The sequence below is a fragment of the Battus philenor genome, unplaced genomic scaffold (genome assembly GCF_028537555.1).
Source record: "Battus philenor isolate CCGP_79_NKW_IND1 unplaced genomic scaffold, ilBatPhil1.0.hap1 SCAF_7, whole genome shotgun sequence".
NCBI classification, from domain to species: Eukaryota; Metazoa; Arthropoda; class Insecta; order Lepidoptera; family Papilionidae; genus Battus; species Battus philenor.
In genome coordinates, this window is record NW_027181737.1 from 6,656,431 (window position 1) to 6,670,969 (window position 14,539).

The following is a 14,539-nucleotide window of genomic DNA, read 5'->3' on the forward strand; positions in this document are numbered from 1 at the left end:
TTATAAATCATAAAGAAACAATATCTTACTATAGAAATAATGTCCAATTTTCCTTAATAGAATATTTTGTAATGGTTCAAAATTAAATTTCATATTTTCGACTCCATAAATCAATAATTAATAAAATCATATTTAATATAATCAAATGAGAAAAAAATAATTTTTAAAACTAAAATATTTAAAGGTAACCAATGTAAAATTAACATTTAATATTCTCGTGATGCTCCTGTCAAAATCTATAAATCAGGTACAGTTACCTACTCTAGACATAAATTCTGTTACTGGCTCTTTACATACATTGATATAAATTAATTTGAATTTCGAACATTAGCCTCTATCATAAAAAATAGACTTCTTTCCTGCCAATATTGCTTGCTTTTTGTTTAGAAATTATTGGTTTTGAAAATAGAGTAGTACACTAAAGGAAGTAAGATTATAGTAATAGCACAGAATAAAGTAAGGAGCCAGCAGACATTTTTGATCTTTTGAAAAAGCTAGGGATTAGCCGAATATTTGTGTATCGTACCATTCAAAAGTACACTGAAACTATGTCTGAACAAACCAGGCCGTAAATGCAGTCAAGGCTAAAATTCATTGAAATTCCATAAGAAAACAGAAAATCCTTTCCAGAGAAATGAAAATCCCACCGAGGACACTTTCTCGGATTATCAAACAAGACTTAGGTCTAGGGTCTTGCCAGAGATACAAAGGACATATCCTATACCAGGCACTAAAACAAAAGAGAGTCGAAAGATCAAAACAGCTGTTACTTCGATGCGCGAACAAAAAACACAGAAAAAATATTTTTACCGATGACAAAAAATTTTACAATCGAGGAGCACAGCAAACAAACAAAATGATCGAGTGTATGAACACAGTTCTAAAAAAGCTTCCGATGTAGTGGCCAGAGTTCAGCGAGGCCATCATCTAGCATACGTTAAAAGGTTGGTCTCCTACCAAGGGGTTACAAAACTCCATTTTTGCGAAAAACGTTTACCATTCAAAAGCATGCGTGAAAGCTAAGGATTGAAATAACTAGTTTAGTACGTGAACATATCTTTTTCACTCTACATAATCACATATAAAACTTTAAAATAAAATATTTTTTTTAGAAACTATCCGATTTATGTTTTCGAAAACAAATACAAAACCATTGTCCGACTAAAGAAAGAGTTGTCTTATTTTTCTTTATGGTTTTTCTTACCCTAATATTCTCGTGTTATTTTTTACTCGCTGTCAAGATTATATCTTAGTTTCAGAATCATAACAAGAATATGAACTTCTTCTTAGTAACTCTTGCTGAATAGTAAGATTAGAACGACTACTTTTAAAACTGTTTAGCTAATTTTAAATAATAGTACGAGGTAGACAAAGTCTAACAAAAATTGTAAACATCACGAAACAAAAACTCACACTTTGAATCGAAAACGGTGCTGAAACGTAATTTTAAAAGGTGTTACCAATTCGTGAAAATAAATGTCAGAATGATATAGTGTTCTTCAAAACATTGGCATTTTATATAGTTTTTTTGTGTCCTTTTTCTAAATAATTTATTGCTTTTTAAATATTTTTTTCCAACCACACGCATCATCACTACGTAAGCTTTTGCCAGAAGCTGAAAATATTTTTTATTATCACGTAATTTGTCATTCAAATTTTTTACTTTGCCACAAAAATGTTACTTTCAAATTAATTTAAATTAATCGAAAAAGTTTATAGGGGTGAACGGATAGTTCATTTGTCAGCAATAATCCTAATTACACTTATTTCCAATCACCCTGGAAAAGTTTTGATTCGCTTCAATAAAAAACTTTTTATTTGGAAAAAAACTTTTCTTTGGAACTCAGTAGTCCTTAAATTTGCGAGAGTACACAGTTTACTGAGACATACAGTAAACAGTTATTAATTTTAATATGTCATATTCCGGACCTATAACATTACGTCAATCTTTTTGTGAAGCAATGATATTGAAACCGAATTTAGGAAACAACTTTTTACAACGTTATACTTACTTTATTCATTATCTCTGAAACTAATAATTTGGGATGGGGTGTACCAGTCATGTATTAACAGCCAAAGATATATACATTAACTATTTTGAAGCTTATATACCTATTTACATTCAACTTGTACAATAACGCCGTAAAGTGAAAATTATATAGCCGTAAACCACAAACATTTCTAAAAATTTTACTATGTTTGCCTTTACACGTCATTGTTTATGCCTTTTAGATTTAACGTTTTGAATATTTACATCGCTAAATATATTATATACAAACAAACGTTTAAAATACGATATCCGTAACCTCAAAACAGTTTTAGTTGGTTGGTAAAGTACAAATAAAGAAAAAATAAACATCTAATATCTTAACCTTTTGAGGATGTCTCTTTAAACTTATTAATAAATTCATTTGATATGATACTTCGAATTTCTTAAAAAAATAACACCAATTATCGCGAATAAGTAAATCAGTTATTATATAAAATGAAAAATAATTTTAACAATAATATTAATATAGCAGATAATAGCAATAATATAAATTAATAAAAATAATATTTTTTTATAGAAAACCTAATTATTAAGGTTTTCTATAAAAAATAATTTACTATGATGGAATTATGTTTCCTATTCCACAAAACTTTATTGAATTAAAAAAGGTGTAAAACAAAACAGTTCGCACGAGCAGGTAATTTCATCGACGTTAACATACTCTGCATTCAATTATTAAAACATTTATTAACTGTTAAAGAAAAAATATTTTTTATCGAAGGTATGAATAAATAAATTTAATTAGTTACTTTAAGAATAGTAAACTCCGCTGATAAGAATATCTTGTCCGGTTCTCACGAAAAACAGGAACGGGTGATCGGCGAAAAATATATTAAAATTAGGCACAAATCCTGGTTCATACGGAGGTATGAATTCTGTGAAAGAAAACGATGTTTAGTAATCAGCCAAGTGTTATTATTACACTTATAAAAGGTTAAGCTATCGATTTTGACATGTCAATTGACCTTAAAAGATAATACCTCCTATATCACGGTACCACGAAAGTTAACGCTTGAAGACTTGAAAATTAGTGGGAATCCTTTGTTCGTCCACGCGAAGTGGGCGATAAGGTTAGTAATACACTTGAAACAGAGGTTCAAATTTAACTAATATTAATGTTAATTATAAAAACCATACCAAATAAAGTTTGTTCTATTCCTTCTTCACTAATTTCTATAGAGACACTCTGAATTGCATCGTTTAAAGCAAAATCTTCAGGTTCTTTCACTAGTTTACCTAAGTCAGCGTAACCTGGTGCTAAGATTTTTTCAACGCCAATCTAGAAGAAACAGAGAACATCAAACTTATTGATTCAACTTTACTCAGATATCATCTTGAGGTACTTGATAACACAATAATTATTATATAATTAAAAAAAAGTACTTACACTGGGAAGAGACTCTTTTAAACTTATTGTTGATTCTAACTTGAACTTCGGAATATAAACTTTCGTTGCTATTTTCTCAAGATTGTTCAAAGCTTGGTCCAAAACACTTTTGTCTTTTATTTTCTCTATTAAATTTGTTATTCCGTTAACTTCGTCGGGTAGTATTATGAAAAATGAAGTTCCTTCATCTTCGTATGGGATTTCTAAAATCTAACGGATACTTATTGAGAATACATCAATCCCAAGTTAATTGTCACAAAGTTTTGCATTATGAAATAAATTTTTAATTTTGTTCTCAAAAGTCTGTGATTAGCATTCCCATGGAGGTAAAGGAATAAGGCAAAATGTTTTATAAGTAATACAACTGCTATTACTTACATTGCATTACATTTTTCAAGTCCTGATAGTGTCAAGATGTTTTTTTATTTGTATTACAATTAACACATATGTAAAAAATGAAAGCTTCAATTTTATTCAATAGGTTGGTATTGATATAACATTTTAATATTTTGGTAATAAATATATGTATTTGTACCGGAAAGGCCCACAAATATGTTTTAAAAAAAAAACGTAAATCTCACCTTCGCTTCCAGATCGTTACTGTGCGTAAAGTTATAATAATGATGTCTGTACATAAAAGGAACTTTTTTTTCTGGTGTAACTTGAAAATCTAGATCGGTTGTATGGCCAGGATGGAACGAATTTTTCCACATTCCCTGAAAATTTGAAACTGAATTTATTTTTAGTACAATGTAATTTTTAATAATTTAAGGTTTTTTTCTAAACTTGCTATAGCAATGCTTTGATCATATATGAAACGAATACGTAGGTAAAAATTTTCTTTTATCAGAAACTTCTTAATTCTTAGGTAGAAAAATTTTAGCATTACGACCGAAGTAATAATAGTAACAAACCTTAAAGTAATTTACGCCCACGAGAAGTAGTTTTGAAATTCTTGATAAGGTATTTGTGCTAACAATATCCTCAGTGTTATCGTTACTTTCATCTTTCGCCTTAAAAAAATCATGTAATTAAATAATAATAATAATAATCACATAATAAAAAAAAACCTTATAATTAAATTTGAAATTTACTTATTAAGTATCTAAATACTTCCATATTTATTCCATTTGAACTTCCAGATAATTACAAATGCTTAAATACATATTATACAAAACTATAGTATTATTTATCGCTAGATAAATTGGTAGAGATAAATTAAAAACTATATCGTCCAAGTACTGAAAATTTATATTTACCCATGTATTAATTTCATTGGCTGCCTGTTCGATGTTCGTAAAGTCAATGTTTTGTACGTCTGATTGAAAAACTTTATTCGACAATTTAGCGAATTCATGGTTAATAGTATAATGCTTGTCGACGTAAATCTTGTTGGCAGAAATAAGTCCTTTTAACGAACGCAATTTAGTATCTTTGTATGCAAAAACTGATTCAATCTGAAAAGATAAATTAACTAACTTTGGTTCAGGTTTTATTATGAATAAAATTGTTTTAAAATTCTCGACACGTTTCTCAAGATATTTTACTTCAACTTCAAATCAGAACACGATTTGTTCATACTAACTGATTGATCATCAGACGTTCCAATGGCATCTAGAAGTTCTTCATGACTACTTCCTTCCGAAGCAAGGGCGAGTTGAGACAGAGTGGTTAATACAGAAAGCGGAGACAAGGCGAAACTCTTATTTACTTCATTTTTAGCAACATCCTGCAAATACAGAGAATATGACTTTAATATCCGATTATAGCATCTATTCTTCAAATTAAGCAAAATGAGCAAGAAATTAAAAATAAAACTAAAAATAGTCTATTAAATGTTCTCACATATGGATACGACAATTTTACTCAAAATTTTATTTCTTTCCATCAAAAAAAATTAAAGTATGTAATGCTCGTATAGCAAATGTTTTACATTACAAAAAAATACTTACAGGAAATATTTTAACAAATAATTTGTTATTTTCATCAGTAAAAAGTTGCGCTGGTGCAGTGCCATCGTTGCAACTCGCGATTCCAACAACAATTGAAAGGAGCACTATAAAATAAAATTATCACTGTCACGATTCAATAATGCAGTACGTAAGTTAACATTCTATTTTTATGTCGTTTTTATTAACACAATTAAATTATATACAAATATATGCGACCGATAACTAATATTCATAATACGAATGAAGAAAATCAAAAATCGCACACATTTATTATCAAACACATCTCCGAATCCTGTGGATTTTTTTTTCTATACGCAATATAGCTTGTGTGAATATTTATCGAAAGTTTAATTTAAGAGGCAGTTAAATTATAGAATCAGATTTCTTTGTCGCTAATTGTATACGAACATGTGTATTTTTAACTATTAACTATAACATAAGACTCACGGCAATAGTGGAACGCCATATTCATGTGTCGTTGCTTGCGTTAGTCGATCTATACTAAACAGTGCGTTATCCATCATAAATATCAAGGTTATATTGACAAAAACTTAACTATCGCTTCCACGAATCGTTTTTTTTTTAACGATTTGACTATACGGAGAGGAAAAAGAACCGGCGATTACATCACGTTTTTACATTGTTTACCAATTCTATAAATAATTTCTTTGCTTGGAGACAGGATTTACCATTCAAGTATTTATTTAATTAGCGCAACATGGAAAGGCAAGAATAATCATAAATTGTTGTTTTAATATTTATAACAACAATAACTTTTTTGTCAATATGATAATTCTTCTCTTAATATAAACTTTGTTTTTGTATCAATATGTATCTTATCCATTTTATTAAGATTTGATTTAAGAACCTACATATGTGCCAATTATATAAAAAATAGGCTGCAAGCTTTATCGCTGCTTTGTACATTATGTCAAATAAATAAAACCAATGAATAAAATTTATTTCTAATAGCACGGAGAATTTTATCGAAAACCTCCAGAAATTCTCTAATAGCTATTTACAATGATAAACTTTTGTATAGTATACCATTGGTGACTGTGACATAAATTAAATGGCAATTTTTCCTCTTCGTATGATAAATGCGTGAAATAAAAAAACAATTGATAAAAATCAATGATAATGATGTTTTAACATAGATTGACCAAAAAACAAGTGTCGACCCTGCGTATATGATAGGTAACAACTTTTCGGAGTCATCTGTTATAGGCCTTTGTAAAATACTTTTATTTGCGTAAATCTTAGTGGGGAATGAAACTATTCAAAATGAATCTCTAAAATTACTTGAATATATATGTCCACAAACAGGGCCATGATAAGATGGAAATAAGCCCTAGGCTTTTTCAGATATAAGGCCCTTCGTTCTCTCACTTTCAAGTTTGTTAATTATTTGGTAGGTACTAAAAAACATTATTGTTGTATCTGTGTCGAATAAGTTGTTATAGTTACTTAGATAAGTAAATAGATATACGTCATTTTTGTTTATAGAAATAAAGTCAATACGTTAGTAATTACACAAAATTCAATCTGTAAAAATAAAAATTAAATGTGGTATGAATATAGTCCCAAAATACTAAAATGTATTACCATTTCACTACATAAAGCAAAACAAATCGTTTAGTTTCATCTATAAAAAAATAAATTAAAATTCAGTCGCTCTGTTATATTGTGACAAGAATAATTTGATGTTTATGTTATTTACTATTTATCCATTTCTATTTAACTCCAAAGTAGAGAAAGAGAATTACGACTTTAAATGTGTGTATTGGTATCTAAAAAAAAATTGAGTGCAAAATATCCCAATGAGGATCTTGAAACTTCCAGTTTTATAATATGTTAATATCACAAAACAGACGGAAAACGATCTTAACAGAACAAAAAGAGTAACAAATATTAAGAGGGATGTTTCAAATAAAGCTTTAAACAAAAAAAAGCAACCTGGAAACGATTAAACGAGTAATTACCCGATTAAGACAGTTTTATTTCCAATGTCTTAGTCAAAGAAGTAAAAGCACCATCACTACTCCAAAGAATTTTTAAAATATTTTTCAAGACATCATGGAAAGTGGTATTGCTTGCAGGGCAAAAGATGGTACAAGACTCATCGTGGCTCTGAAGAAACTGCAATATGAAATCATCACGAAATTAACTATAAAGGTCATTTTGGTATTAAAAAACTAAGTTATTAATATACCGATAACATGGTATGGTGAAATATATATAATATATATTTCTTATCTAAACTTCTTATTATGCTCCTAAGAATAAATTAGACTTGTGTTCGGGACCGCCGCTTTTATTATTTGACAATCTAACATAATATTATATAAATAATCCCCAACCTTAACTTTGTTATCATTTATTTAGTTAAAATAATCCGAAAAAAATTATAACACTTATTTATCTATTCCGTAATTTTAAATTATAAAATTTTAAAAAATATTAGTTCAATAACATAGATTTATCTCACATACTAATTTTTTGATAAATTTAGATGAATAATAGCGATACTAGCTTTTAAAAAAAATATTTTACGTCGGTATCTTGCCGTGTTCTTTCATAAAACAAGACAGGTTAACCGGCGGTTGATTAAAATTAGACACAAAGCTCGATGGATAGATTACGTTCGTATTCTGAAAATCAAATTTGTTTTCAATCAAACTTTTGAAAATATATTATGAAATCTATTAATAATAATACAATGTATATTGATCTGTGTAGTTGATTACAGCTATCTGAATTTTAGTTAATCGTGTCAAATTATACGAACATTTAATATTATCAGCATTCCACTTTTTTACGTGCCTTTGAACACAAGCAATATTCAACAAATGTCACTAGAATTACAAAAAAATTGCTTTGACAACAATTATTATGAAAAAAAAAAGCAGAGCAAAAATGTTTGGTTATTTTCCTATCTTACGTTGCCTTGGATATTGTTAAAAAAATTTTATCGCCAATGTGGACAAACACATATTGTCAGATATAAGATATTTAACGATTACCTTTCTGTATCAAATTTCTTTTAAATAAACCTTTTTTTGTTAAATATTACGTCAATATATCAAATAATTTCACTTCATTTACATTTGTAAGAAATTAATTTATATACGAGAGTGAATCAAAAAATTCTTGGAATCAATATTAAAAAATGCAAAGATTAATAATAATATTTTATTTTTCTACATAATCTCACTCCAATGCAATGCATTTAGAATAACGCGTTTCTAACTTGCTTATTCCTTGTAAAAAAAAAATTATTTTCTTGACTCTCGAAAAAGTCCTCTACGGCAGCTATAACCGCGTCATTATCGTGAAATTTTGTTCCACGAATTTCCTCTTTTAATTTTGGAAATAAGTGAAAATCACTTGGGGCTAAGTCCGGAGAATATGGTGGGTGGTCAAGGAGATTGAAGCCAGCACAGCGGATTGCGTTGAGCGCAACTCCCGATCGATGAGCAGGAGCGTTATCTTGAAGGAACAACACGCCCAACGACAGTTTTCCACGACGTTTTTCTTTAAAAGCTTCACGCACTTTCGGGATTAAATTTGCATAATAGGGTCCAGTAATCGTCTGGCCTTTTGGCATGTAATCAATAAAAAGGATTCTTTCACTATCCCAGAACACAGAGGCCATAACTTTGCCAGCGGTAGGAGCAACTCGAAATTTCTTAATGGATGGAGAGGATGGTCGTTTCCAAGACATGCTTTGTCTTTTAGTATCAGGATCAAAATGGTGGACCCACGTTTCATCCATGGTGACAAGACGACGGCAAAAATTATCCGAATCACGCTGGAACATTTCGAGATTACGCTTGGAAATTTCCAAACGTCGCTTTTTGTTTTTGTCGGTTAACATTCGTGGCACCCATCTTGCAGACACTTTTTTGAACCCCAGTCAATCAATTAAAATGGATTGAACGCTACCAAAAGATATCTTTAGGATCTCAGCTATATGTTTTATAGTCATTCTTCTGTCTTCCAAAACCAGATTCTCAACCTTTTTGACATTTTCTTCTGTAACGGAGGTTGAAGGCCGCCCAGAACGCGGGTCATCTTTACAGCTTGATCTACCTCTTTTAAATTCAGCCACCCAGTACGCAACCGTAGAATAGGGTACAGCATCACTCCCTAATGTCTGCTGAATGTCCAAAAAAATTTCCTTCGTAGACATTTTTTTCAAACTGAGATATTTTATCACCGCACGTAACTCACTTTTATCCATAATTTTGACTTTTTAGCAACTCGTTGCACAAAAAAATTTATTACATGCGAACGAACTGACAAAAACAAGTGACAGTCTGCATAAATATAGTGTGATAGACACTCTTTACTTTGAATATCGAACTTGATCCAAAAAGATTTCATATATATGCACTTCTAAGAACTTTTTGATTCACCCTGGTACATCATGTCGTGGTTCATTCCAACTTGTTCATTTGCGTTTGATATGCTTGAAGTTATTCTGCTGCGATTTAGGCTTCGTGCAGCTTCGTCGAAATTGAGTCCGCGAAAACAGAAGATCCGCGCCCAACTTGTTCAGAAAGTAAACTTTTGTATGCGTTAATTCAAGGTGTTTGAAAGCTTAAACTAAAAATCCTTATCTTTAATATACACTATCGAAATTCCATGAATTTTGTCATGAAATATAATCAAAAATTACATCTCGTCATTTTCGTTAGAAATTTCGAAAACACGAATAGTAGTATATTGTATATATTAATAAAATACTATATTTAAGAAACTACATGTTTATTGTCGAAGAATTGCGATGAACTGAAAATGGTGTCCATATTTACAAAATAGCCAAGTGCAGGGTGATTGGAATACATTACTCATTTACAACCGTTCCTTTTAATTGTATCAAAAATAATAAAGAACGTAGTAATAATGAATTAAGTTATGAATATTCGGATTTAAAATATTAAAATTAATTATTGTTTACAATCTGTTGCTACAGGTTTGTACTATCAGACGTTATTGCCCTCTCACATTTCTGTATGAAATTATTTATAAATCATTACGGGTAAAAGACGCCGTTGAACATAACGATTTTTTCAGTTCTTAATAAAAACACAAACGGATGATCTGCATCGAATACCATTGATTGGGGTCTAGATACATCAAGATTTGATATTCCGAAATCTGCAATTGTAAAAAAAATTAATCTAAAAATTATTCCGTGAAAATATATCTCATAATAGATGTTAACTGTACATAATAGTTTTTTTTTTTAGATAAAAGGTTAAAGAAAATTTATATTTATTGAAAATATTCTTACTGTTTGCAGCCGCAACTTCAATTCCTTCTTCATTTATTTCAATGACAGCCTTTTGGTTCGCTTCACTGATATAAAAATCTTTTTGATCTTTGATTAGTTTAGTCAAATTTGCCATAGACGGTTCAAAAATTTCATTCACACCAACCTAAAAGAATTCGTTTAGATACTTATACTGCAATTATTTTATAAAAATCGATTTTTAAATATGTTAAATATCAGTATTATAATATATACAGTTATTACCAAAAATTAAATAAAATGATTTAGTAGGCAAAAAAGTTCCTTTGCATTTTAAATGAAAATTCGAAACATATTTTTCCAAGGTTTATTTACAATTATGTATAAGATGAGTTTTTGCCATCTTGTTGGTACTGATGTGACATGATGCTATTGCTGTTGAAACTTTGGGATATCTGATGAAACTACTGACATGCCGTTTTTGATCCAATTTAAAAAAAAAAACTGCTGTTTTGTTATTTTGTCCGTTACTGAGCGACCAGAGCGTGAATTATAGTCCAAAACCACCCAGATATAAAAATTACGGGCAAAGACATTTTATTACAAGTTTATACACACCATTGGCGAAAATACTTTTTTCCGCAGAATTCTTGAGAAAAATTGTGATTACTCACTTTTGAAAGAACTTCTTTTAAATTGGTCGTAGTTTCAATCTTAAATTTGGGAATGTATGCCTCTACTTCCATATAAAATAAGTCGTGTAAAGCATTTTCTAATACTGATGGGTCCTTCAAGTTATTCATCAACTCTGTTAAACCGTCTATCTTATTTGGAAGAATTATATAGAAGACCGATTCGTCGCCTTCATAAGGTATTCCTAACAACTGAAATTAAAAAAAATAAAAACACACCATTCCACACAACCTTGCTTTAAATTTTATGTAAACATTTTCTAGAAATATTATATAACCAAAAATAGATATAGGTCTTCAAAAGTAAAAAATCATACCTTAGCATCAAGTGCTACATTTACACTAAAATAGTAATATCCTCTTTTATACATGGTCGATACTTGAACAGTTTTTCTCTGAGTCACGTGGAAATCCCTGTCACGTGTTAAATCTTTTCTGAAAGGATATCTCCATGTACCCTGAACAAATAAAAGACAATAAAAAATTAAATTTCAACAAGATCTAAAAAAAATTAGAATATTTTTCAAGAATCTCGAATTGATAAACCTTAAAATAGAATGCGTTAACAAGTACTGCTCTTGTGTCCGCTGTTAGGCTGCTCGGGTTTACTACATCTTTGATACGATGATTTGTTTGATTTTCAACCTAAAAAATGTTAAAAAAAATATTAAACAAATGCAAACATTTTAAAGAAGCCATAAATTAGACTAAATGGTAACAAATGTGGAAAAGGAAACAATAAAATATTTATAAGTTGTACGATAGATGCACTTGTGGGCCAGATAGTCACCCGTATAGAATAAAAATAACGGTTTTTGGGCTTCGTAAAGACTTATTTTGGTTCACTTATTTTAACAATATTACTTGTTTAACGGCTTATTATTCCATGTATTTATTTAAATAAAAAAATGAAAACGTCAAAAAAAATTAATTATCATATTCCGTTTTTTATATATTTTCCCTCCCATACTATCATCCTTTCAACATTGATAATAATGTTTAGTTCGCTATTTATTTTATACGCACCCAAGCATTAATTTCGTCAGCGGTTTGCTCATTTTCTTTAAAATCAACGTTTTTAACATCCGATAGGAAAGTCCCCCTTGATACAGCTGCATATTCGTCATTAATAGCATATCCATCAGCAATGTAGATTTTGCTTGCCATTTTTAAATCGATCCCTTTCATAGATCGAAGTTTAGAGTTCATGTATTGTAAAATTGACTTTGTCTGTAATTTTTAACAAGTTTTTGGTTTAAAGAAACGTTTTTAGTTTATTTTTAATTATTATTTATGCTAGTTTTAAAATAAATCAAAGACAAATTATTAAAAAATTTAATCACTTATACCATGTCATATAGCAAATGTGTTTATAACGTATTTTTCTTGTGTGGTTATGATGTTACAACATTGTATTGTTTCTGTACTTGATTGATTGAAATGAAATTATCTATACAATATAACAGGTAAGGCTTATTTATTACAAGAAATAATTACACTCCTATGTTACTATTGTAATTATAAAGTTGAACAACTTTATTACGGAGATTCCTTACACAACGAGACGTCCAAAAAGCGAAAACAAAGATATGACGTACACGTAAAGAGTTCTTTATGCGTGGAAGACCCTTTGTTCAAATAAAAGTTTTAAAAATAGTCAGTAATTAAAGTATTACTCAAATCAACTATATTTACTCACAGTTTGATCATCCGGCGATCCAATGGCTCTGAGAAGTTCGTCGTGAGTGTTTCCATCAGAAGCCAGAGAAAGTTGTGCTAAAGGCGTAAGCACAGAAAATGCCGATAAAACAAAACTCTCGCTGGGATTTTTTAGTGCAATTTCCTAAAATCCAAACCAGAATTAAAATAATTAGATTAAAAGTGAGTAAATTACAATTATACGAGGTGAAAAGCAGCGCTGGATGCTGACCGTGTCCAACCGGTCTTATAAGTGATCCACAGGGGACATCTATGTTCATCAGTGGACGTCCTGCGGCTGAAACGATGAACAATGCTCAGTTTGCAAATCTTTACTATTTCCTATTGTTACTGGTACATTATGTACATAAAGGATTTTATAAATTGTATTTGCTTTTTAGTAATTATTTTAAAAGTTGTGTCAATGCATATATTTTTAAATATTTCTCATTAAATAACGTATTAATAATTTATTGGCAACTTATCTATACATTAATAGCTATTATGAAACTCTCTTCATAATATGAGTTCTCTGCAGCAGTTATTAACTTTTGTTGAATAATATATAAATAGTAATACCTTACAAAATCCACAAAACTTACTGAAAACATTTTAGCTGTAAATTTGTCGTTCCCCGATGACAGAAGGGTCGCGTCCCTAGTCTCGTCTTCACAATTTGCCATTGCTACAACGGCTAGTATCGCTACCGCACCTATTTAAAATATACAACATTTACTTTTGTTGTTTTAGCTCCTAATAAACATTTTTTCTTAGTGGCTCTTAATTTTATTTGTAATAATTTTAAGAACGTTAAACGTTAGTATGTTATACGATAAGAGTATCAATGATTATTGTAAAATATTATAAATTAAACTATTATTTACTAGTTAAAAAAAAAAAAAACCTATTTAATCCTAGGTCAATTATTTATACGAAACCGGTCCACGAACATGGAATGCAAGCTCTGGCCAATTTATGTCTCTTACTGTTTGAGATTTTCAATCTCATTTCAGGCAGGAGTAGTGATTGTATATATTAATCGTTTATGAAGTGACATTTTGCTGTGATTTTTGTAGTATTTTATTTTCCCTCTAAAACAATATCACATTTTTACATAATATTTTTTTAATTTTTTCTTGGTCTAGATTATGCGATAAAAAGAATCACATAAGTATATCAGAAAAGCTAATCTCGTATAACTTACCTAATAATACACTAAAATTTAGAAAAACTTATCTTAATAGATAACGTATACTAGATGTTTATGCCAAACTAGTTTTAACGAATAATAAAGAAGGAAAAATCATAAATAAAATTACTTTCCCTGGGATCTCAATTACCTTATGACACCTTCTTATTAAATAGATGTTTTGTTTATGATAATGATCATTTATTATGTTTCCTAAAAAACTCTTAATAAATAAATAAAATCACTCACACAAAATACGCCCCATGTTTGTAATGGCTGCTTGAGCGCTGACTTGAAACGTACTAATTTGTCGT

General features: G+C 29.5%; 1 protein-coding gene across 1 annotated transcript; it reads right to left on the minus strand.

The window, feature by feature from the left end:
* Window positions 1–2,451: 2,451 nt before the first annotated feature.
* LOC137931152 (uncharacterized) lies at window positions 2,452–14,539 on the minus strand. The gene is made up of 19 exons (XM_068774553.1): window positions 14,475–14,539; window positions 13,639–13,748; window positions 13,038–13,181; window positions 12,365–12,568; window positions 11,885–11,983; window positions 11,656–11,796; window positions 11,321–11,530; window positions 10,689–10,833; window positions 10,432–10,552; window positions 9,839–9,941; window positions 5,837–5,870; window positions 5,390–5,493; window positions 5,023–5,166; window positions 4,697–4,894; window positions 4,352–4,450; window positions 4,019–4,153; window positions 3,438–3,647; window positions 3,188–3,329; window positions 2,452–2,925 (listed from the first exon to the last, which is right to left on the minus strand). The coding sequence occupies exons 1-19, from the start codon at window positions 14,488–14,490 to the stop codon at window positions 2,801–2,803; spliced, it is 2,484 nt and encodes an 827-aa protein (XP_068630654.1). The 5' UTR covers window positions 14,491–14,539; the 3' UTR covers window positions 2,452–2,800.